The sequence below is a fragment of the Vigna angularis genome, chromosome 9 (assembly GCF_016808095.1).
Source record: "Vigna angularis cultivar LongXiaoDou No.4 chromosome 9, ASM1680809v1, whole genome shotgun sequence".
Classification (NCBI taxonomy): Eukaryota; Viridiplantae; Streptophyta; class Magnoliopsida; order Fabales; family Fabaceae; genus Vigna; species Vigna angularis.
Window position 1 is genome coordinate 13,309,067 of NC_068978.1, and position 25,884 is coordinate 13,334,950.

At 32.1% G+C, this 25,884-nt stretch overlaps 3 protein-coding genes across 3 annotated transcripts; 2 read left to right on the top strand and 1 right to left on the bottom strand.

The window, feature by feature from the left end:
* Positions 1–8,577: 8,577 nt before the first annotated feature.
* LOC108346867 (40S ribosomal protein S13) lies at positions 8,578–10,706 on the top strand. The gene is made up of 5 exons (XM_017585926.2): positions 8,578–8,725; positions 8,849–8,921; positions 9,519–9,657; positions 9,741–9,927; positions 10,526–10,706. The coding sequence occupies exons 1-5, from the start codon at positions 8,703–8,705 to the stop codon at positions 10,557–10,559; spliced, it is 456 nt and encodes a 151-aa protein (XP_017441415.1). The 5' UTR covers positions 8,578–8,702; the 3' UTR covers positions 10,560–10,706.
* Positions 10,707–18,855: 8,149 nt separating this feature from the next.
* On the top strand, positions 18,856–21,031 carry LOC108346864 (pentatricopeptide repeat-containing protein At2g45350, chloroplastic). The gene has a single exon (XM_017585918.2). It carries the CDS (start codon positions 18,993–18,995, stop codon positions 20,847–20,849), a length of 1,857 nt encoding a protein of 618 aa, XP_017441407.1. The 5' UTR covers positions 18,856–18,992; the 3' UTR covers positions 20,850–21,031.
* Positions 21,032–21,624: 593 nt separating this feature from the next.
* Positions 21,625–25,652, bottom strand: LOC108346548 (uncharacterized). The gene is made up of 3 exons (XM_052868068.1): positions 25,645–25,652; positions 22,014–22,300; positions 21,625–21,902 (listed from the first exon to the last, which is right to left on the bottom strand). Exons 1-3 carry the CDS (start codon positions 25,650–25,652, stop codon positions 21,625–21,627), a joined length of 573 nt encoding a protein of 190 aa, XP_052724028.1.
* Positions 25,653–25,884: the final 232 nt, after the last annotated feature.

Consider the following 25,884-nt stretch of genomic DNA (forward strand, 5'->3'; position numbering starts at 1 on the left):
CAACTTTTTGTATAAAACAGTGATTTCTCTCGTGTAATCGTTTACCAGGCCACTGTAAACGATTACAACAGTGTTTTAGTTTTACAGACAACTGCAATGTCATTAAGTGGTATTGGTTAGTGGTATTGGTGTTTTACTCACAACTGCAATGGTATTAAGTGTATCATAAATTGAACATTACATAATAAATGTCGAGAATTGAGGAACCAGTTTTAAAGTAAACAACTTCATTAAATTATCAAAGTAGGAACTGTGGTACATAGTTCTTTATAATGCAGAAAATAAAGCCTAAACAACCAATTTTAAGTCTGAGGATTGTTTTCAGAAGCACTTTGGAAGTGTTGCAGTTGTTATTCAATGTTCCCAATGTGCGATTGCAACGCATCAAACCTTGTAGTGATGACCATGTCCATGTTTTCAAATCTTGTTTCAAGGGCAAGATGGAGGACAGAGCGACACAAGATGGAAGGGTTTCCTTGTGGACGACAGACCGACACAAAAGATCGAAGGGTTCAACGTCTGTACTACGGTAAAGATTGAACACACAGCCACACAGAATATCCAAGGTTTCAACACACGTATTGAAGAAGGAGGAATGGAAGTTTCGAAGACGAACGAGAGAGCGAGAGAGCGAGAGAACGAGACAGCGAGAGAGCGAGAGAGCGAGACACTGGAAGGGTTGAACGAACGTCTTTCCCACCCTAAACCGCCAAACCCAATTCTTAAAATTTTAACCTAGAAATCCCAAAATACCCCTCGCCCCGTAACCCTTTCTCTGTTTTAATTTCAAATTACTGAGCCAATGAAGCGCTGACACGTGGCGTTATCAAAACAGTGTTAAAAATACGTTGTCCAAATAACATTTTCCTTTTTATATATAAGTCATGAAGATGACCATCTATCTGAAAAATGACGAATTTATACATGTTATGAAAATTTTCCTTTGTAATATATACAATGCAAAAAAATATTCAAAAATCAATGATTTGTTCAAAACCTTTTATCTATCTCTAGAAAAATGAAAAAAAATATGAATTCAATATTTTTACTTTCTTTAAATTGATTTCCAAACATGTTGAAAGAATTTATTTCATTTTTATTTTTCTTTATCATTTTCTTCAAAGAAAACCACATATGGTAATTGGGCCAACGAAACCCTTTTAAAAAAAATGTTTATTGTCAGTGTCACAATGAATATTAAAAGTGAGTTTAAAATCTTCTTTTTTTTTCAATATTTTTTTATAGAGATATATAGGTTACTCATATGAATGAAAATAATCATCAATCCGAAAAAAATTAGAAAACAAATTTGTGCAAATGCTATGAATTGTTTTTTAATTACAACGTGAAAAATTATCAAAAATTAATTGTATGCTCAAAATATTTTAATTATTTTTTTCACAAATGGAGGAAAAAGAAGAGAAAATTTTGAATTCTAGAGAAACCTAACGACACTTTGGTATAAATGGCTGGAAAATTACTCTTTCAATTTTATTTATTATTTTTTTTGCAGAAAAAGGAAATTAATTTCATATATCTTTATCAAAAATGTGATGTGAAAATTATGATCATGTTAAAAGAATTTTTTTCTTTTTTTTTTAATTTTCAGAAAAATTGGGCTCGAAGGAGACCACATATGAAAAATGAGCCTAAGAATTGTTTTTCTTTATCCATATGAATTTTTTTTTTCGGAAAATATTAGTTTTTCTTAAAATTAATTTGAATTTTATTTGTTTATTTATTTATTTGAATTTCATTTTATCATTATCCTATTCTTTATTCTGTATTTACATGATTCGATCAAATTTAAAATTGTCAATTTATCATTTATTTTGAAATGTTTTTCTTTTGAATAATGTGCAGAAAATTGTTCAAGATCTTTGAAATGATTTCAATTAGAAGAGTGGATAGTTAAGAAGAAAATTAAAAAAAATGAATTTGTTCCCATTTGACAACAAAGTGTACTGTATGGCATAAAATTAGTTTGAGTATGCTTATGTTAAAACAAAGTAAAAAAAGAAAAAGAAACTTGAAAACGTGCCCCTAATGTGAGGATATGAATGAAAAATTGTGTTTGACTTGGATATGAATGGGACAAAACCAAATTAATGAATAAAATAAATAGACTAGTACTCAGAGACAAGGTTTGAGTTCAAAATGAATGGTTAAACATAAAGTCTCAAAATGAATTGTAAGAAAGAATTTTTTTTTTTTATATTTTTACAAACCCTATATGACAAAAATAAACAATAGTAACAAAGACAAAATATTGACAAAATAAATTTACGATAGAATGACAAAAAAATGCCACTCATGAATAAACAATTATTTTTGGAGAGATTCAAATCTCATAAGAATTTTATTCAAAAAAAAAATTGTTTTTTTTAAGATGAAGAAACATGTCTATATATCATCTCAAATAATGATAGTTTTTTTTCTTAATTCACGGGAAAAAATAAAATTCAATCACGACAAAATGCCCCTTGTTTTGTTTTTTATATATATTTTTTATATGCACAAAGAATTGCTCGTAATCATTTTAAGGTCGTGCTCCATGTAAGATGATTCGGACAAATGAGTGATGGAAAATGATGAAGAATGAATGTGTTTGAGCAATTACATGTTATGGTAAATACTTCAAAAATCAATGATAAACATCTTTATTTTCGTCTTTTATTCAATTAACTAATTTGACCAAATAATGTTTATTCTTTCTTTTTTTAGAATAATCTTACGAACTTAATAATAAATAAAATGAAAAATAGCTATGTAAGGTTTTTTTTATTTTTTTTTTATTTTTTTTGCTTTATTTTATTTTTTATATTTTTTCTTAAAAAAACATATTATGGTAAAATACAAAGAAAAAGTGAAAAAACAAATTATTCAATTAATCTCCCATTTGTATCTTATCAAAGGTTTGATGCTTAAAGTTCTAAGACCATATAAATACACTCACAATGATGGTTCCCTAATACTTAAATTAAGGCCACCAAAGCTATGGCTCCTTACACCGCATTTTCACAACAGTCGAGTAATCAACTCGGTGTGAAAACACAAATTAAGAGAACAGACTCTAGCTGGAGTTTTTGCGATAACCAAACAGGAAGTATATCCCAAAGTGACACCGCTACACAACCCCTATAATTCTAAGTTGCACTCAAACCCGGGTATAGGGACCACTCATGATATGCATAATGTGTGTGTGAAGGAAGATTATAATGCATAACAAAATAACACCTGCAAAATAAACATGTCGTCTACCCTGGGGTTCAATATTCAGTCACATATAAAATATAAAGAAAAATATTCACATATAAGCATTTCAAATATCAAAATAAAATAAATACACACATGCAATTATTTTAAACTTTAAAATAAAACAATGCATATGCAACTATTTGAAACATAAAAGAAATCATTATATAACCAAATACATAGGGGAAAAAACATAAAGGAAAATCACATCAATTTCACACATATAATTAAATGGCTTGACTTTTTTAAAAATTGGTCCCTAGTGGAGTCGCCATCTGTCGCAACCGGGATCGCGAAGGAGATTGACGGCAAGACTCTTAAAAAATAATAAAGATTTAAAAATAAGGGTTCGGAGTCGTCACCATAGTTTATTCTGGAAAACTACGAAAAAACCATAAAATAAGGCTTGGTCTACAAAATCAGAGTTTTGAGTTCAAGAGTCGGTTACGTATAGGGAAGATATTAGCACCCTATCACGTCTGCCTGAAGAGAGTACCTATAATTAAATGTGCAGATGTGGTTTTCAAAATGGTTATTTTCCCCAAAAATAACAATCCAAGAAAATACAAATAAAAGAAAAATATTTTTATTTTTAGCAAGCCCGACAAGGATTGTTCTTGCTCCTACGTATTCTCATGTGAGAAATCAGGGGTACGTAGTTCTTTTGAAAATAAGTTTTGAAAGAGGTTTGAGAAATTGATTTAGAAAATTGTTTGGAAGATTATTTTGGATTTTTGGGAAGTGAACCTGACAAGGATTGACCTTGCTCTTATGTATCTTTATTTTGATGGAAAATCAATGATCACGTAGTTTTGGCTAAGATTAAATACATGATAATTTGATATTTTTTAGCTTTTTGGAGATTTTACATTTTTTTGTGTATTTTGATATAATATTTAGATTTTGCGTAATGAGCACTAAGCTGAGCGTACGATCGCATGAGTACTCACACAACTTTTTGTTTAGTTTTTATTGTTTTGTGTAATGAGCACTAGGCTGATGCGTACGATCGCACGAGTACTCATACGACCTTTTTTTTGTTTAATTTATTGTTTTGCATAGTGAGCACTAGGCTGATGCGTACGATCGCATGAGTACTCATACGAATTTTTTTTGTTTATTTTTAATGGAAGGTGAAGAAGATGACATTGTAGTAGAAATATGGTATGAGATTTAATATGTATAGAGGGATTAGGATATAGTAAAGTGTGAGAGAAAAATGAAGTAGAGTTTTGGGATGGAATGAAGAGGTTTTTGAGAGAGAAGAGATGGATATTATGTAATTGTGTGTGTAAAGATGGAGTGAAGAGTATAAGTTTATTTATAGAGTTATGAATGGAGAAAGTTGATGAATAAAAATAATATAATAAGGGGGTGGAAAAATTAGAGAAAGAAGGTAGATGTAGGAAATAATAAAAAAAGGTTGGTGGAGAAGGTGATAGATAAAATATAATTTAGAAAAGTGATGGAATAAATAAAAGTTAGTAAGAGAAATTAATATAAAAGTGGGATGGAAAAGTAGATGAAGAGAATGGATTAAAGAAATAATAAAATATGTTGGTGGAGAAGGTGGTGAATAAAATATGATTTAAAAGTTAGAAAGAGAAATTAAGATAAAAAATGAGTGTAAAAGTAGATGAAGAAAATGGATGAAGGAAAGAATAAAAAAAGTTGGTGGAGAAGGTGGTGGATAAAATATAATTTAAAAATGTGAGAGGAATAATTAGAAAAGTTGCTATATAAAAATTAATATGGAAATGAGGTGGAAAAATAAACTAAAAAAGGTGGTGAGGAAGTTAAAAAATGTGGGATTATTTTGGACCATTGGGCTAAAGTTAAAAAGTTAATTTGGTAGTGTAAACAGTAAAACAAATAGTATTTGTTTTACTATCCGGACAAAATTGGGTGTTGACAGGTATGCTTATGCAATTTTTTTATCCATTATATCCCTGTTTTAATCAATTTCTAAAGGGGGAGAAAAGGTTTGTCTTTGTATGGTTGGTCCTCACATAAAAAATGGGAAGATTGTTGCTTAATGATTCATGTTTTTTTTTTATGATGTCCTAAGCATTGAGTGGTAAAGTTTTGGTAGATTCTAAATAGCTTGTATATGTAAGAACGTATAAAATGGTATTTTAGGACTAATAGTGGTTTTAAAATAGTAACACTTAATTATTTTAATATTAAAATGTTTTAGTGTGAATAATTTTGTTATGAACGAGTTACATAATTTTAAAACACATCATTTATCTAGAATCCACTTTTCTAAATTTCTCTACCTTTTCACTAAACTCTCTCACACCTTAATTACTTGTGAGAAGATAAGAGAGCCTTGTAGGACTTTTATGAGCAAAAGCTACAATTTTATCTAATCTAATTGTTGAAGAAAGTAATTTCTCCTTTTACCCCTTTTAGAATCACTTTGGTGTTTTGTATGCAAGTAGGGTGGGGGAAGAGGAGGGGTTGGGGTTTTTAAGGTTCCTTGTGCAGATTCTGCATATCTTAGTGTTTAAGGGTGCTTAGAATTAAAGGACCTTGGTGTTGCTCCTACAAGTAAAAGAATTTATATTTTAAATTTAATTGTTATTAAGAATTCGCAAATTGTAATATGTGTGATAGTGATTTATGATGAAATTAATGGATGAATATGTTTTAGAATGATAATTATACATGTTTCAAGAAATTGATTGAATTGATGCTTGAGTTGTGAAATTTTTTGTGTGACTTAATTGAAATTGGTTGATGTGTGATGAAGGTTTAAATGAGAAAATTATGTTGTATGTTGAATTTGATATGTGAGTTGTGAAGTTAAAAAATGAATATATGAAATAATGTTCTAGTATCTAATGAGTCAATTTTGATTGAACTAGATGAATTGATAAATGATATATGTAATTAGAGGATTAATTAATTGTGTTTATAAAATGGTAGTGATGAGTGTGTAATAAATTTAGTATTGTAGGTTTTTTTTAAAGATAAGGGAGTTTGACTCCATTAGTATTAGAGGGTGTTATGATCATATGAAATCTGAGTTTTTTTTTATAGAAGCTTTTTTATTAGACCTTTGATTGATTAGATTTGGCACTTCTTAAGTCAAGAGTTTGATATATTAAAACATTATGAAGTTTATTAAGAGAGAAATAACTTGAGAATAGTCAAATTGCACAATTAAAACTGAATGAGTGTTGGGTACCACTGGGCACCAGTTGGACATGGGCACTCACTTGGCCAACGCTAGGTGATACTTTAGTACCACTGGGCGTAACCAACCCACCTATTTTTTTTAAGTTATATTATTATATTATAAAATTTGTTACTTTTTTTATTACCAAGCCACGATCAATTTAAGTTGGCTCATTAATCTACCCAATTTGTTATTTTTAAGTTATATTGAACTTTATTTAGATTTTAATTAGAAAAAATATTATTTTTTTGGTATTGAAGAAAAAAAAACTTGTAGTTAAGTGAGTCAATGGGTGAATCTTTTTAACTCACCAATTTGTGATAAGTCAGGCCGAGTTCAAATATTTTAGACTCATTATCAGGTTATCTTGACTCATTAAATGACTAACCCGTAATGTGATGAGCAGAATGGAATGACCTGTTTTGACAGTATTAGTTTTACTACACATCACTAATAAACTATTGTATCAATTTTATAATTTAAAACAAAAAAAATTCTATCCAAATATTATTTTTTAATCTTATTATTTTTATTATTTGTATTATTATTATTTTTATTAGTATTGATATTATAGTTGTTTTTTTATTATTAGTAGTAGTATTATTAGTATAATCTATTACTTGATATTATTAGTTGTATTTTCCATAATCCATTACTTTAATATAGTGCCGTCAAAATGGGTTGAAACCCATGAGCCAACCCGGCTCACCACAGGTTTGAGCCGGGTTGGGTTGGAAAAAAATTCCAAACTTTTTATGCGAGACAATTTTGACCCGGCTCACACGGGTTGAACCCGTGGTGGGTCGGGTTGGTTCACTAACCCACCGATTTTTTTTAATTAAATCAAATTAATAAAATTAATTATTCAAATCCTATTTTTTTTATTGAAATCAAATTAATTAAATTAATTATTCAAAATGCCCTTTACTTAGCAATAGAGCGTTGTCGTTCCAAAAGGCAAATAAAACCGTAAGATTATAGATTGTATAATATTATAGATGGAGATAAAGAAAACGATGCTTCAAGAGAGCATAATATTGTGGATTTATCCATTCAGGACTTCAATTTAATAGATTGATAATATTATAGATTGGATAATTCAGGAATATATCATTTGTTTTATCTTGTTTTTAGACCTATCTACAAGCATATATATTTTTGTTAACGGCTATATGTAGTTTCTTGGTCAAATGATTGTGTATTCTCATTAAACTAAATTGGCAAAATTTCATGCTTGATAGCTTAGAATATATATATCAATATATTTCTTTTGTTTCATTTTCTTTTATATCAAGTGGTCCAATTATTACTATTTTAATTTGATCGATCAAAGTAACATGTTATAAGAATATCAGAAGAAGAGGGTGAAAAAAAAGTTAATTAAGTGAGCCAATGAGCCAACTCGTTTAACCCACCAACCCGTAGTGGGTCGGGTCGGGTTCAAACTTTTTCGGCTTGCTAATAAATGAGTCGGGTTGGGTTGACTCACTAAGTGACCAACCCGTTATGGGTCGGGTTGGGTCGGACCGGGTTACCCGTTTTGACAGCTCTACTTTAACATAAAAAAACCAAAATTAAAATAATATACTTATCAAACTTATTACTATATTTTTAATTGGAATATACTTATTATTATATTTTTAATGAATTTATTATAATTTTTTTAATTGTTTTATCAAACTTTTATTTAAATATTATATTTATAATTATACATATATATAATACTTAAATACGATTATACAAATAAATTATTTATTTAAATATAATAATAAGTATATTAATTTTCTTAATACAAATTAAAAAAAAATTACTCATGGTATTCGAAGGGTCTTATAGTTGTCTGTTACTAAAAGACATTGTAATTATCGTTTTTTCTTGTCAGTGTTTATACACTTTGTTCAAATAGTTGAGAAATTAACAATAAAAAGTTATGAAGTAATTGATTTTCAAAATTTAATTTTTAAATTTCGCTAAACATAATATATAAGAAATAAGTTAACCGTTCTTCGTATGAATTCTTTCCATTACTTACCCCTAAATTAAATTTCACTGAATGAAACCTTAATTTGGGCTCCATGACAAACTCTTGAGAAATAAAAACAACTGGTTCAAGCCCAATTGAAAGACGGCCCGATCCAATAAGGTTTACCCTAGTTTTCACTACCTTCATATTCTCAGGGTTTCTCCTCCTTCATTCTAGTCGTTCGGTGCAGGCGCAGCAGACAGACAGAGAGAGTGTCGTCCTTCTTCAAACGCGGTCACCATGGGGCGTATGCACAGTCGCGGGTATGTTCCCATGGTCACGTTTTCACGTTAGAGAATACGGAGAAAACAGTTCTTTTCGTTTTCCTTTTATCTAACGTTGTTGCTGTTCTTATGTGTTGGTTCCCTGAATGTTTTTGTTTTCAGTAAGGGTATCTCCAGTTCGGCTCTTCCATATAAGAGGACCCCACCTAGCTGGTTGAAGATTTCGTCGCAGGATGTAAGCAATGAACACCCTATTTGTTTTCTTTCTTGCACTTTGGCCTGAATTTGTTTTAATGCTATCCTTCTTCTTAGATGCTTGAAAACTGTGACTGTTAACTGGAAAGAAATCTTTTTGTAATGTGCGTATGTTGTTGGGTATCTTACTTCATTATGCATGCATATAGTTAGGTTTAATGATTCTTCTTTTTCAATTGGAAACCCGTTGTAATTCTATCTCAAGCATTTGATATGTGCAAGGTCGTAGGTTGTCGATTTCGTTAGAGTTTTGTTGCGATCTGTGATATTAGGGAAGTTTGTGTAAAGAAAAATGTTGAAACCTTGTTATTTTCAGTTATTTTGAGACAATGTTCGAACTTGTTAAAACAAAAAATTGTAAGACATTGGTGAACCCTTGTTGTCGTATATAATTGTAAAATAATATTGCTAGAATTAAAATTGCTGTATTAATGATGTTAGGGCTCTTATAAACACATTGGTGTTAACCTTCTGCTATTCTAATAAAGTTATGAATATGGTTAAAGAGTTCTGATTGGTATACTTTGAATGTTTGTTGCTGTGTTAACCATACGGTGTTGTACTTATGACTTCACAGGTGGAGGAAAACATCTGCAAGTTTGCCAAGAAAGGTCTCACTCCATCCCAAATTGGTGTTATTCTTCGTGACTCTCATGGAATTGCTCAGGTTAGGAGTGTCACTGGAAGCAAGATTCTACGTATATTGAAAGCCCATGGTATTACCTTTTCCATCATTCTAGGCTTATTGTACTGTGTGGCATTTGAAATTTTACAATAGGAATGTCATTGTCATTTGTAGGGCTTGCTCCTGAAATTCCTGAGGATTTGTATCACTTGATCAAAAAGGCTGTCTCCATTAGGAAGCACTTGGAGAGGAATAGGAAGGACAAGGATTCTAAATTCAGGTTAATTTTGGTTGAGAGTAGGATTCACCGCCTTGCCCGTTACTACAAGAAGACTAAGAAGCTCCCACCCGTGTGGAAATAGTAAGTCTTCAATTTGTATACTCTATAAAGGCATAAACTTTTGCGTTTGATAATGGTTGATTTATGATCTAATTTTTTTCTTTTTTATATAGTTAGACACTAGGCAAGGTGCACTTAATCAGTAAAACTTAAACCTACCATTCCTGTTATTCCTTTCCTTTTGTAAAAGGCCTAGTTTTGATAAATGGTTGTTTTAAGCTTTTCTTCATTTTCAGTCTCAACTTGTGGACCAACACTATTTGCTATGTGTTTCTTAATAAGTTGATCACAATTGATTTGTTTAAGTATTTTATCTATAGAATATTCCGAATGCATGATGATTTCAATTGTTAACAAGGATTGCTGGCTCTGCATTATTGGTCAAATTTTCCTGATAGATTCAACAAGTGCATTTTCATTCTGAAACACCATTGCTCTGATCGAAAGAGTTTTTCTGCAGTTTGTCACTGTAAATCTGTCATCAATTGCGGATGGTGTTGTTTCACCTTGATTCTATGTTCTTATTACCTTATTTACTTGCTTTTATCTGCAGCTATATGATGTCACAGTGCTTCCCTGTTGTTAGTGCTAATATTTGTTTGGTTTATCTTAATTGCAGTGAATCTACAACTGCCAGCACCCTTGTGGCTTAGAGTGAAATGTTTTTAAGATATGATAGAATTCTTCAATCAATGTACTTTTTGATAAGCAAATTTATTTCTTTGACGTGATTTTCGAGTTTTCAATTCTTGTTAAAACACTTATCCAATGGTAGTTTTGATGATGGATTTTTGTTTTTATTATTGATTACCGAATTGCCGTTTTGGTTTCTATGTGGTAGTAATTGAATCTGAGCATCGAATTGATGTTACTTGATATCGTTGGAGGAATAGCATTGACTAAGATAATATAACCTCGTCCTTGGAAGAATAATCTTTCGATTTTGATCTGTATAGTTTGCATTTATCAACAATGCATTCTGTTTTAAAGGATTAACATTTTTTTCCTTGAGTATGGAATGATAAAATATTTGTAAGTTCCTGTTTCATAATCCTGGATTCCGCTAATGCTTAATGATAGAACATGATTGATGGAAACTACAAAGTTTTTCCTCTAGAAGAAGTTATCTCAAGTATTTTATAAGGTGAAATTTTTTAAACATTTTACTTGTGAACTTGTTCCATCTCTTAGAGTTGAAAGATGTGAAAGTGAACATTTTGTTGAAGCCTTCTTGTAAGGGTTTGAACCAACATGTCATAGTCAATGATTGAATAGTTTTGGCTTGAATTTAATATTAATTAAAACGTTTTCAATAGTAATTTTTAATTTGATTGTATAATCCAAGCATGGTTTAGTCGAATTTTTAATTAATTTATTAAATAACTATAGGTATTAATTACTTTGTAAGAGTACTCTTTTAATATAAAGGAATATGGTATTATAAGCTATGAGAATTTTGACAATTAATTTTTATAGATAACTGATTTTGATTTTTTTTCCTTCTTTCTTGCACCGCCATAATTTTTTAAATTCTATTCATATCTTTGTTGTAGTTGTACATAATGTAATCTGTAATATAAATTTATATTTTAGATTTTACAATTCATTATTCAAAATTGTATAATGGGTATAATTAGTAATGCACATTTAAAAGATAATTCGTAATTTGAATTACATTTTGGATTATAAAATTACTTGATTATACAGTTTGTAATGTAATTTTTGCATTATGCACCGCACATGGATAGACAATTTGAAATATAAATTACATTTTAAATTATAGAATTTGGAATATAAATTTTCATTGGATGTTCCGTAATGCTTCTAACACACATACACAGGCAATGGCTCAGTTGGATGCGAATACAATGGTGATGAGTGATATGCGAAGAGTGCAGAGGATTTAATTTCAACTGTTATTTCTTTGCAAATTGCTTTTTTTATTTTTTTCTTAAATCTCTTGTTCCTTTCTCAAATGAAAAAGGAAATAAAAATAAAATTCAGTTCAGAATTTGGTTTCGACTTATCTTTTTAACTGGGTTTTTTTTTATCACAGTTTAAAATTTGATTGTTTTTAAAACTATATCTTATTTAAAAAAAAGTGTTATCTATATAAATATTTGGTGTATATTTAGATCACTTTTCAGCTAATGTTTGCTGTTTGGGTGAAAAATTTATATATATGATGATACACATCTATACAATTATAACTATATATATGATGATACACTTTTTAGTATCCTTACTTTTTTTCAATTTTACTTTCTTAATTACTATTTTAAAAATTTAAATAAGTATTTTTAATAAGAAAAATTGTTTTCAATTTTATCATTTTAGTAACTATTTTTTTTTGAATTTAAATAATTACTCACTATAAAATGATTATTTATATTTTTATCATTTTAGTAACTTTTTTTTTTAATTTAAACAACTACTCATAATAAAAAATTTATTCACACAATATTTCTTATAATATTTTTATTTCAATAACTAAAATTTAGTTTATTTATAATTATATACACATTTTGTTTTCACAATTTTACTCTTTTAATTACTATTTTTAAAATTTGAATAATTATCTATAATAATACATAAATTCTAGTAAATATAACTTAATGCAAATTAATTTACTTTATATAGTAACTTAATAACATTATAATTTCATCACTTACTAATATAATATTATAAATATTTTAAAAATCCGTACAAACTATCAAGTTTGTGTTTATGCTAGTCTATACTTATATACAAAAGAGATTTTCTTTTTTGTTGTCCAGTTTTTTTTTCACTTTTACTCTTCAAGTTATAGTTTTATTTTACTAAAATTGATTTTTTAAATTTAACCATTTCTTTTAAATTTAAGTATTTTTCTAAATTAAAAAATAAAATCATCTACTAAAACAAATAAAAATCATCTAAGAAAATAAAAATTATTTATATTTATTTTTATAATAATAAATTCATTATCTTTTGTTATCACATAAAAGTAAATACACACGTATTTGTTTTCACTAGTCGATAACTATATATAAAGAAGATACACGTATTTGATGTCTTTTGTTTTTCTAATTTTAATATCTTAATTTTTTTTAAAATTTAAATAGTTATTCATTTTAGTTTTATCATTTTAGTAACTATTTTTTTAATTTAAATAATTACTCATTATTAAATGATTATTGCAATATCCCATTTTAATAACATAAAATAACTAAAATAAGAGTTACAAAGATATCTACTAAGGAAAACTATAGTTTTTTTAGAGAAGATTCTATACTTGGAGAACAAAAATCTATCTATGATATTGTTTTATTCTCAACGTCACACTGAAACAATTTAAAAGATGTCATCTCTAAGCTCACACCATTTAAGGTGATCATTGCAAAAGAGAAAACACACATAGACAAACAAAGACAAAACAAGGATAAGCTAGTAATAGAAAGAAACCAACAAGATATATTAATATCGCATCATACATCACATTTCACACAGAATAAAACAACCATCATAATCATGCTATAGACCTAAACTCGACCATCCAGATATAATATGAATGTCGAACTATAGCAGGTTCTACCCTTGTGTGGAATATCAGATATAGATGGAATAGTTGATCCACTCAAAGTTACCATACAATGTTAGCCCGTTAAAATGCCCTTTGCTAAATGGAGAACACACCCAAACTAGGACCATGGCGGGTTATGCACTTGTGTGGTGGAACATATGACTTACTCAAAGCTACCACACAAGGTTAGTCTGTAAAATCGCCCTTTGCCAAATGGAGAAAGACCTCAGGCTAAGACCTCTTGCTACTCTCATCACATGGCTCACCTTTTTCTAGTTGAAAATGGATGATCATTAGAATGTTAGGATAACCCCCAGAATTGAACTTCATACATTCATACCAACAAAACCTGAAATCACCAATACGAATTTTCTCCTCGAAACTCTTTTCCACACTTTTTCATCCACATATATAACTTTATGTAAACACAAAGAAAATCACATGAAACCATTACATATCCATCAATGCACAAGAACCAATTCTATGTAAAACCACTAAAACAACACAAAAACTATGTAAACCTAGACTTACATAAGTGGCGCTCAGCGTCCAGAAGGTAGCGCTCAACGCTCTAACCATTGAAAAGTGGCGTTGAAGCCTCTGGAATGTGGCGCTCAGGCGCCTAGAAAGGGGTGCTCATTGCCATACTAGTTGACAACACTGCGTTTTTGGTTTTTGATGCACCTGAGACTTATCCAACTAATCAAATTGATTCCTTACACACTAGATTTGATGTGAAAACACATTTATAGATGAAACTAAGTATCCCTTTGATAATTTGAACTGAGACTAGATGCATTAAACCATTTGACAACTCCAAGAAATACCCAAACTCAAATCAACACCTTCTAACTCGAAACTCTACAAATTGAGGGTTTAAACCAGTCATAAAGGACTCAAAAACATATCCCAAACCTTATTTTCATTACAACCTCTATACATTAGAGTTTCACTAATTAGAACCTCTCGGAATGAACTAAAACATGACAGAAAATCAACATATTAACATATTAACCACATACCAGTTCCACTACAAATTTTTCTTAACTCAACATTTAATCAAGTCTCAAGAGAGATAAAAACTAACCTTAAACTTCTGGTTTTAACATCTAACCATTTCTCAAAATCTCTATTATCAAAACCCCTAAACTTGAGTCTAAAACCTTATAAAACCCACTTTATTAACTAACACCACTTTCTATCTCAGATTTTAACTAACTCTAAGCTCCCACAAGTTTCAATTATCCAAACAATATGTTCTAAATTGTTATTTCTCCCCTTAGACCCTTACTTCTAAAATTCACTTATCAAAACCTCCATTTTAAATAAAGAAAAAGACTGGTAACTCAGTCTAAACCACTTCCTCTCAACACTAGAACCAATTTGACACCACCAAACATCTCAACAACAACATTCATGACAATAATCAATTCTAAACTGAATCAACAAGGTACACAACATCATTAAACCAATAACCATAATTCCAAAACATTCAATACTTAATAACCATCATTTTTAACATAATCAACACATGCATTAATTTCATATACTACCAAATATCATTTCATACTTAATAATTCAATTATAAGATAACACTAGCTTCCTTTACCTTTTACCTTTTTAGAAGACTAATAAACGATACTAGAGAATCCTATATCGCTCTTATGGCTCAAAGAGTTCTATTTGCACCTACACAGACAATGAAAACATGATCAGGGTACGCCGTTAGAACCACTTATCAATAAAGAGCTTAAAAGAGGACTTAAACAATATATGCGACATAGCGAAACCCCACACACATTGGAAAACGTCAAACTAAAGAAAGAGTATAAAACTGATTTACTTTATTTGAGAAACTGATCGGGTAGAGTTGAAGATCTCACCATGAGGATCACACAGGCGGTCTTCGATCTTTAAAGAGATGATAGGTTGCAAGAACAGAAAAGGCAAATGACTCTAGTTTCTAGATGATGTGTTTTAAAATAATGTGATGAAATAATTTATATTAAGTCCTTTTAATATGAAAATAAATGAGTCTCATTATTTTTAACCCACTACCACTTCTAAAATATCATTTTCTAGGTTTTCACAATTATTTACATATTTATCATTTTAGTAACTACTTTTAATAGCTAAAATTCATTTTATCTAACAAAAATCCAAATTCTCGAATTTTTAATGTTGTAATTGATCACAAACCCTCGTTCGTATATTGAACTAGTCGATACAATTTCATAAAATAATACTATACATAAACTAATAAACATATTGATATTTGAGAAAGGATTTGCAACCTTTTCACCCCAGGTTATATTACGAGTTTAGACAAAAACATGCGTCATGTTTTCCAAAATTTAAATATTCATCTCATGTTTAATACTATATACAAACTATAATATTTTATATAACTTCACTAATTCCTCCATTTTCATTTTAACTTAATTACAATTTTAATTTTGTATATGCACGATCTTAATTATCGTATTTTCTTATTCATATAAGCTCTGTTCACTTTAGAAGATGAATTTGGGAGAGAAGGAGTGAACGGATTTGAGGAGATTTGAGAGTGAGTTGATTGGTGTTTGTTTTAAGGGATTTAAAGGTGAATGAGAGTGAATTTGAAAATAAAGTTTATGAAAATTAGTGTAAGATTTGATCGATGTGAGAGATAAAAGAATGATGTAATTAGTAGAAATTGAAGATTATCAAAATATCCTTAATAATATAAGTAATAAAAAGTTGATAATTCTTAATATTATATATAATTGTAAAAATTATTATAAAGAAAAAAATAAAAATTAATTTTTAACATGAAAAAAAATTATAGGCTTAATAGCCAACTTTGTCCCTAGTTTGGTTGGCAAATCTCAATTTAGTCACTCTTTAGAAAAAAGTGCTTGAAATTGGTCGTTACTTTTAAATTTTTGAGTCAAAATAGTCCCTTCCGTTAAGTATAACCAAACAGAGTTAATGGGTTAATGATGTGACACTACTTATTGATTACGTGTGAAAAAATGTGCTTACGTGTTGGTTAATTAGAGAAGAAAGGATTTTATTCAGAAATTGGGTTTTTTAATTGAGCAACCATCTTCTCCCCCACTCGCGGCGTCACACCTCTTTTCTGCTGGCCAAGAGCACCACCGATGACGCCACCTATGCTGGACGCAGCAGCTCAAAACCTTCGTCCCTGCTTTTCGTGCGCGAGAGGAGTCTCGTCTATTCCTGCGACGCCAACAGCATGAACCAGGATCGCCACCGCCGTGATTCACTGCATCTCCTCCAACTGGCTAAGGCCCGCGCCGGTTGCAACATCCAACCACTCACGCTGACGCTGCCACCAAGAGCACCACCATACTACCCATTGGACTGTCGCCGCCGACGCCGCAATTCAGAACGGAGAAGGAACCAATCTTCTGGGCGAGGGAACTCGCCGCAACAACCTCGACACCAATGACGCGAATGTACACACCAGTCATCTAATAAGGACTGATCTCTGATATCGTTGGACAACAGATTTCCTCACTAAAGGGTGCAGATTAGGGTTTGCGTACCAAAAAGAATTTGGGGAAATGAGGAATGAATTTCTGGGTTAAAATTTGATGAAGATGATGGGAGTAGATTCTGCCTCATTTTTTATTGGATTAAGAAAATGAAGCAGATTGAATTTGATTTTTGGGGAGTATGATGTTTATTGGCTAGTATTCTCCACTTAATGTTTTTCTTCTCTGGATATTGCTTTGCTTTCTGGGTGCAGGTTAAAGAGATGTTGGTGAATGAAGGTACGTAAAGATGAAGAGTGTGATGGTTGGTGGCAGCGTAAGAAGGGGTATGAAAATGATGATGGTTCTGTGTTGACATGGATGGCGTAGAGGGGAGAAGAGGATGAAGATATATTGGGGTTATGTGCCGAGATACAAGATATATTCTTTTTTTAAAAAAAAAGAGAGAGAATGAAACAGTTGCAAATTATTTTATTTCCCCAATTAAAAAAACCCAATTTTTGAATAAAATCCTTTCTTCTCTAATTAACCAACATGTAAGCACATTTTTTGACACGTAATCAATAAGTAGTGCCACATCATTAACCCATTAACTCCGTTTGGTTATACTTAACGGAATGGACTATTTTGACTCAAAAATTTAAAAGTAAGGACCAATTTCAAACACTTTTCTAAAAAGAGACTAAATTGAAAATTGTCAACCAAACTAGAGACAAAGTTGGCTATTAAACCAAAATTATATTATTATTGTTATTATTTGTTATTACTTTTTATTATTATTAGTATTATTATTATTTATTATTATTTAATACAATAATATTATTTACGAAACTAATTTTTGACATAACTACATTGAAAGAATAATAAAATTATAGTTTATTTTCGGGTGAAACGACTTCCTCTTTTCTTTATCACTTGTAGTTAATAAATGAAATTATTTGACACTTGCAAGCTCTTAACACCAAGCTCATAACAAATACACTTCTCATGGATTTGGTTACCTGCATGAAATGGGTTACATATAAAGCTGGAATCGAATATATTATATATTGAAACCAAATACATTACACATTGTAATCAAATATGATATATTGGAATCAAATACACTTTTCATTGGAATTGAGGCGATGACAAGTATTAGAATTTATCTCAAATATTTTCAAATCGACGCATTTCAACTATGAATGAAAAACCTTTCAATCCCACAATTCATCACTTTTCCTTCTTTTCAAATCCATGCAAGTGAACATAATTTCAATTCACAATCCATCTGCGCAATTGTCTTTGAACATAGAATTATCCTCAAATGAACACAAAACGACATAATTATCCTCATGAAGAGACAAATATTCATGCATTTGCAGACAAAATTTTAGAAAGACATAATTATCCTCGTGAAAAGAGAAAGATGTTCATTCAACCATTTGCAAGTTGAGTTTCAAAGAAAAATGTAAATTTTTGTGCCTTTGAATGAACCAATTAATTGATAGACTTTTGGATGAAAGTGATTAAGTAGAAATATCTTGCAATGGCACACAAATATCTGTAATTGCAACCAATCACTATCTCAACCAAATGTCTGTGTGTGCATAACTTGAACTTACACAATGTAGTCTGTATTATTTCAAATTTTGGGGCAAAAGTGAAATCATATAAGCTTATGAAACTTTGTAACAAACACTTACTAGATCAATAAAGAATGGTTTAATGGAATTCAAACTTTCTTACTAATCTAAAGAGGTAGTTTTCCATTGTAAACTCATTGAAAAAGAGAGCTAGAAAGTGATAAACACAATGGAAAAGGAATGAAGAGTAAGAAATGCGTTTATCTCTTCCATGGAAACAAAGATAACCTTATCTTATCCAAATGGGAGGCAATGAGCCACCATAGATTGTTGAAATGAAACTATAAAAGGGATATTGTACACGTTGCCTGAGCCCAAATTGGTGACTCAACATAGCAAGTAACTTTTACACTAAAATACAACTTATATAACCAAAATATCTGAAAGTTGGAGCCATTGATGGTTGTTTGTCTTGGTTCTTCTTCACACCAGCCATGGGCTTCACCCATTCCCACCCTCTCGAAATGCACGACTGCAGAACACGTGAACCAACTCCATGCACGCATCATCACAACAGGGTTCATAAAAAACCCTTCCTTTACCACCAGACTCGTCCTCTCTTTCATTTCCTCACCCCATGAGCCTCTTGTGGAGTTTGCTCGATACGTCTTCTTCAAGCACCATGCTTTTTGCCACCCTCACGACGACCCTTTTCTCTGGAACGCTGTTATAAGGTCACACTCTAATGGGTGTGACCCCAGAAGGGCTCTGGTCCTGCTCCGCTTGATGCTCGAGAATGGGGTGTGTCTGGATGCGTACACGTTTTCCCTGGCTATGAAGGCTTGTGGTAAAGTGGGTTTGATCAGAGAGGGAATGCAGGTTTGTGGGTTGCTCTGGAAAATGAATTTTGGGTCTGATGTATTTTTGCAGAATTGTTTGATCGGGTTGTTTGTGAGATGCGGGTGTGTGGAGCTTGCACGGCAGGTGTTTGACAGAATGCCTGACCGTGATATTGTTTCGTATAACTCGATGATTGGTGGGTATGTGAAGTATGGGGCGGTTGAGCGGGCGCGTGAGTTGTTTGATGACATGGAGGAGAGGAATTTGATTACTTGGAATTCGATGATTGGAGGGTATGTGAGGTGGGAAGAGGGTCTGGGGTTTGCTTGGAGTTTGTTTGTTAAAATGCTTGAGAGAGACTTGGTTTCATGGAACACGATGATTGGTGGTTGTGTAAAGCACGGGAGGGTGGAGGATGCTCGGAAGTTGTTTGATGAGATGCCAGAAAGAGATACGGTGAGTTGGGTTACCATGATAGATGGTTATGCGAAATCGGGTGATGTTCTTGCTGCGAGGAGGTTGTTCGATGAAATGCCAAGGAGAGATGTTATTTCTTGTAATTCGATGATGGCTGGCTATGTTCAGAATGGTTATTGCGTTGAGGCTTTGAAAATATTTCATGATATGAAAAGGGCAGCGAATGTGTTTCCTGATGATACTACACTGTTGATTGTTCTTACAGCGTTTGCCCAATTAGGACACGTCGAAGATGGAGTTGTGATACACCATTATTTGATGAAGAGGGGATACTCTCTGAATGGTAAGCTTGGTGTTGCTCTAATTGACATGTATTCAAAATGTGGTAGCATTGAGAATGCAGTCTCAGTGTTTGAGAATGTTGAACAAAAATGCGTTGATCATTGGAATGCTTTGATCGGCGGCTTGGCTATTCATGGAATGGGTGAGATGGCTTTTGATTTTCTCATGGAGATGGGAAGGGTTTCAGTTATTCCCGATGATATAACATTCATTGGAGTGTTGAGTGCTTGTAGGCATGCTGGCATGTTGAAGGAGGGAATGATATGTTTTGAGATCATGCAAAAAGTGTACAAACTGGAACCTAAAGTGCAACACTATGGATGCATGGTGGATTTGCTTAGCCGAGCAGGGCATGTTGAAGAAGCCAGGAAACTCATTGAGGAGATGCCTGTTGAACCTAATGATGTGATTTGGAAGGCTTTACTTAGTGCTTGCCAAATTTATGAAAACTTCTCTATAGGAAAGCCTATAGCTCAGCAATTGACTCAGCTATATTCATGCAGTCCAAGTTCCTATGTGCTCCTGTCTAATATTTATGCCAGTTTGGGCATGTGGGACAATGTAAAGAGAGTTAGGACTGAAATGAAAGAAAGACATTTAACGAAAATTCCAGGTTGTAGTTGGATTGAACTGGGGGGAACTGTTCACCAGTTCTCTGTACAAGACAGGACACACCCTCATGTTACTGAGATTTATTCTTTGTTAAATAGTTTGTAAATTCCTATTTTGAAGTTCATCCATGTGATATTGTTTGAGGTGTGAAATGTGGATGAAAAGTAGATTTCTTCTTGGAATATGCTGTCTATGTAACCATTTATTCATGTTAACAAATTTAGCATGCATATATGGTTAGTCTCCAATCTAAATACACAGACAGAGACAATGAAAAGTTTTTGATACTTTCTAGCATAACTCAATAGATGAAATATATGTGAATCATTTAAATCACATGGAATTTAGTCAGGAAATTTGGTATTAGTATTCTGTTATATGTGTTGTTCTGGGGTCAGGTGTTATTCTTCGTGACTCATTGAATTGCTGAGGTGAAGAGTGTCACTGGAAGCAAGATTCTCCTTATATTGAAAGCCCATGGTATAACCTTTTCCATCATTGGCGGTTATGGTACTGTGTTGCATTTGGAATTTTACAATAGGAGTGTCATTGTGTTAGGTTCCTTTACTGAGGGACCGTAACAGATGATTATCCTCTCACACACTCAACAAAAGAAGGCAAATGTATGAATATGAATTTTATAGGCAAATGTATGATATGAATTTTATTAATTCGGTAAAATATGGAAAGCCCTCAAGGAAGCCTCCCTTCCTTCACCGGAAACGATCCCGGTCTTTACCCAAAAGGCAAAAAAATATCTGGTACCCCTCTCCCCCAATTCTGTTTATTATATATATTCTCTCTCTCTTCTAACAAACTATAACAAACTAACCTCCTTGCTTCTAACTTTCTCCCTTCTTATTCTTCCTTTCATAAACCTTTAATGGTCTAATATTACCCTCTCTCCAACATCAACCTTGTCCTCAAGGTTGAAATTATAGAACTGTTGGCAGATATAGTGCTCCTCCTTCCCGTGTTGCTGCTGGTTCTTGCGTTGTAGCACCTTCAGAGGGATGTACATGTGTCTGCCTTCCTGCAATTCAGTTGGTAAAGCTTCCTCCACCCGATGGTCTCCTACAGCTAGCTTCAACTGAGAAACATGGAATACAGGGTGTATTCTTGAAGTTTCTGGTAACTGCAGCCAAAAAGCAACTGGTCCTATTTGTTTTTCCACCAAAAATGGCCCATAACACCTGTTGAAAGCTTAGGATGCAGTTTTGTGGGCATAAATGTTTGTCTGAGGTCTGATTTTAAGGAATACAAAATCACCTTCCTTAATCTTGACTACCACCCTCTTCTTATTGGCATAATGGATCATCTGATCTTGAGCACGTGCCAAATGATATTTCAATTGCTTCAATGCCTCATCACGGGTTTGTAAATCCTGGGTGACTGCATCCACTACAGTTTCTCCCGGTATGTAACGTGTCAGTGTGGGAGGAGGTCTTCCATATACAGTTTGAAAGGGTGTGCATTTGGATGCGCCTTGGTAAGTAGTGTTGTACCAATACTCAGCCCAAGGCAACACCAAATTCCAACTCTTGGGCTGTTCGGAGCTAAAACAATGGAACGAAACTACATTAGATAAACCTTACTAATTTAAAATGTTGAATTAGATTTAGTTTCATAAAATGGATGATGCTAGTATTAAATATAATAATTTATATATGGATATATGGTCGTGCTCCATGACAAGCTTCCCATTCCAGATGTTTGTAGAAAAAGATTGAAAATGTTATTTAAGAAAAAACCTCTATTTACTTATTTCTTATTTGTCTAATGCTTTCTATAATGAGCTGCAGTTGGTAGTATTTTAATATCATAGTTCCACTTTATGCATGCATTAGTTAGATACATAGTATTTTACCACTATATTAAACTGAACATGTGACTGTCATATTATACAATGATTTTGATTGTGTTTTAAAAAATGTGCAGGATATAGTGATATGGATAAAGCAGTTAGTGAAATGGTAAGTATGGTCTAATTGTTTAAATTTAATATTGAATAGGCACATTGTTGTATTCAATTTACTAACATATGCTTTGATTTATACTTGCAGACCTCACTTAGAGTTAGGCATTGATTCCAGACACAAAATATAGTTGAAGTGAATGGTTGCCTATCATCCTTTCAAAAGGAACTATTAAAAGTCGACACCTTTCAAGTGGTTGGTGGATATGGTTAACAATATGGTTATTTCTAGTCTTATTCTTTTAGAGTTAATTTGTAGGTGGGATGTGGTTCATAAGGTGTTTAGGATTAGGGTGAATTTAGTGCCTTTTAGAGTTGAGGAAATTTGTACTTTTTTAGGTTTACCCAATGTTGGTGAAAGTATTAATTTAGAAAATGATGTTAGTGGCTGTTGAGATGTCGACAAATGTATAAATCGTATCAAGTAATAATAAATGGTAAGACCAAGTATCATTTCCCAAGAGACTCATGACACTAAATAGTTATGTGATTACTCAACTAATTAAGACTCTGAAGAACAAATTTGTGGGGTTTTTGAATGCAGATGCAATAAAAATAAAGATGAATGCAGTTTGATCAATTGAGGCTAAACACAAGAATGAATTGGTGATGTTGATAATATGAGATGAATATGTTGTTGGGGTTTAGATTTCACCTAGTCTACTCTCATGAATGTATGAATTAATCATCTTCATTAAAGTCAACGTCACTCACTAAATGACTTAAAACCCGATCCTTCAGTGAAGAAAACCTATACTTAATTACTAGTTCATACGATTCCTAGCATTTCTTGTAATTAATTCTTAAGATCAGGAGCTTAAGACGACCAAGACTCATACCCCCATCCTTGAGAAATACTGCTCTTGGGAATAATTCTACAAGAACCTGAATTGTAAGGAACCTCCCGGCACTCATGCAATTCATACATCACGCTATGAATGAGTTAAAAAAAGCAAGCATTGATCACAGAAGAATTACCCTAACAATTAATGAAAGAAGCATATATAATTAAAAATCAATTCAAAATACATGAGAGTTTAAGAGGTTACATCTTTCCCAACAACAAATAAGGTTTAGTTCTCCATTATCATGAAGAAACTAGATGAACAATAGAATGAAAGAATGAAAGAGAAAGAAAAACCCTAGAATGAGAAGAGGAGAGCTTTCACAATTCCCAAATCTACCCCCAAGGGCTGAAAAATGTGTTTCTGTGCTCAAGCCATCAAAAGATACAATCCCTAGGACGTCCAAGTCCTTAAATAGAATATAAAAATAACAGAAAACAGGTCCAAGCCTACTTCGCTAGCGCTCAGCGCCCTAAGTGGGGCGCCCAGGTGGTTTGCGGGTTAAAACTAGCGCTCAACGCCCTTGGAAGGGCGCCCAGGTGTGGTGCGGGAAGAAAACTGGCGCTCAGCACTGGCGGTAGCATTCCAAAACTCACTTTTTTTGCTGTTTTGCTTGTTTTTTTTGGCTTATTCAGCTCTATACAACTCTATTTATTGTTGGAGATTCTTTCAAGCACATTATTAGCTACAAAATAAAGGGAATTTAGTGATAAAATCATAAAGTATAACCTCTACTCACTTATTCACAAAACTAAAGTAAAAACATGAGTTCAAGCAAGCTTCTAAGTCAAAAAGGGTGCGTTGAGTATCAAAATTATATCACAGATAACGGTATTTTCAACCATTATCACAACCCCGAACTTGAAATTTGCTTGTCCTTAAGCAAAATGTAACTTGGCTTAAACAAAATAATCATACTACAATGGTCAAGCCTATCAAAAATCATTTTCTTTTTAGACAAGTAAATTACTCATGAATGCATCTTAGAAAGATTAGTCATGATATAATGATGTTTTAGCCAATCATGCTTCAACTATGGTGCTCAAATAATCAAGACATACACAACAGATGCAAACCTCATGAATAATCAAAAACCAAGCAAGAATGTTATCATAAAGTGCATGGAACTAATCCTCACCAAAGACAGTGTTTCACTCAAGCACTCAAAAGTGTTTCACTCAAACTCAAAGGTGTATAGTGAGGTGACACTCTTACACTCTACCATCACAATGTCACATGAATCAACTATTTCTTTCATTTAGCCACATATCAAACACACTTCCAAGAAAGTTATCATATCACAAGGGCTTTACAAGGCTTGTATTGAGGCCGGGCTAAGAAGAAAATTGGTTTTTCTAGACAACAAAATCCTTGAGTTAAGAGAGTGCACAATTCATTTATTCTCATTAAAAATCTCTCTTTCTCCTTTTATGGAGAAACCAAATCTATAATTTATTCCCAGCTTTCCTTTCATTGAGCTTAACCTTTCTTTTCTTTCTTCTTTTCTCTTTTATTTTTCTTTTGCTTTTGCTCAATGCTCTTTGATGAATTTCACAAAGTTCTTTCCGGTTTCTCACCACCCTAAACTTGAACCATTCTCCATTACCACAAAAACATACTCTACTTAACTCAAGGTAAGGATTTCAAAAAGGTGTTTTCCACTTTTCAAATTTAGGCTCAAGGTTCAAAGGATAAAGAGAAACATTGCTCTTTGATGGATTCACCTATTGGCATTGGCTCTAAGGGAGAAGAAAAATGGCCTTGATCATATGTAACAAGCAATCAAGTGGTTCAATAATAGAAAATTAGGCAAAATCAATCATGCTTCCAAAGCAATAACATTCAATCAATCAAAAACTCTGGAGTCCAACCTCTCACAGGTTAAATCAAGTTCCACAATTTGATAACATCCTGCCCAGCATATTAATCACAATTGAAACCATGCATTTATTTTTAACAAAACTATGAGCAACCACCATCTATGCTTAAAAGCCTCACCAATCATAACTCAACATGCATCATAGAACAATAGAGCAAACACAAGAATATTACTCATCACAAACAGTTTATCACATCATACCCAACCATTGCAGCACAATTCATTAAACCAAGTACATAAACAAGCTAACATAAAAACAAAATAAACAAAATTCAAATAAGCAATAAAATAAAAACATAAAAATCCTGATCCGGCAGCATCCATCAGTAAATGCTTTCATCTGAATCTTCTAGCATCCATTAGTAGATGCAAATCCTTCACATCAGCATCCATTAGTAGATGCTATCAGTAACATCCATTAGTAGATGTCTAGTCTTTCTA

What these genes read in the sequence shown, in the direction of transcription:
- LOC108346867 (XM_017585926.2), top strand. Translation starts at nt 8,703, where the DNA reads ATGGGGCGTATGCACAGTCGCGG. An exon ending in GGGCGTATGCACAGTCGCGG is followed by an intron (nt 8,726 to 8,848) that starts GTATGTTCCCAT and finishes TTTTGTTTTCAG; the next exon opens with TAAGGGTATCTCCAGTTCGG. An exon ending in CTCCCACCCGTGTGGAAATA is followed by an intron (nt 9,928 to 10,525) that starts GTAAGTCTTCAA and finishes TCTTAATTGCAG; the next exon opens with TGAATCTACAACTGCCAGCA.
- LOC108346548 (XM_052868068.1), bottom strand. An exon ending in GGTAGTCAAGATTAAGGAAG is followed by an intron (nt 21,903 to 22,013) that starts GTGATTTTGTAT and finishes AAAAACAAATAG; the next exon opens with GACCAGTTGCTTTTTGGCTG.
- LOC108346864 (XM_017585918.2), top strand. Translation starts at nt 18,993, where the DNA reads ATGGTTGTTTGTCTTGGTTCTTCTTCACACCAGCCATGGGCTTCACCC.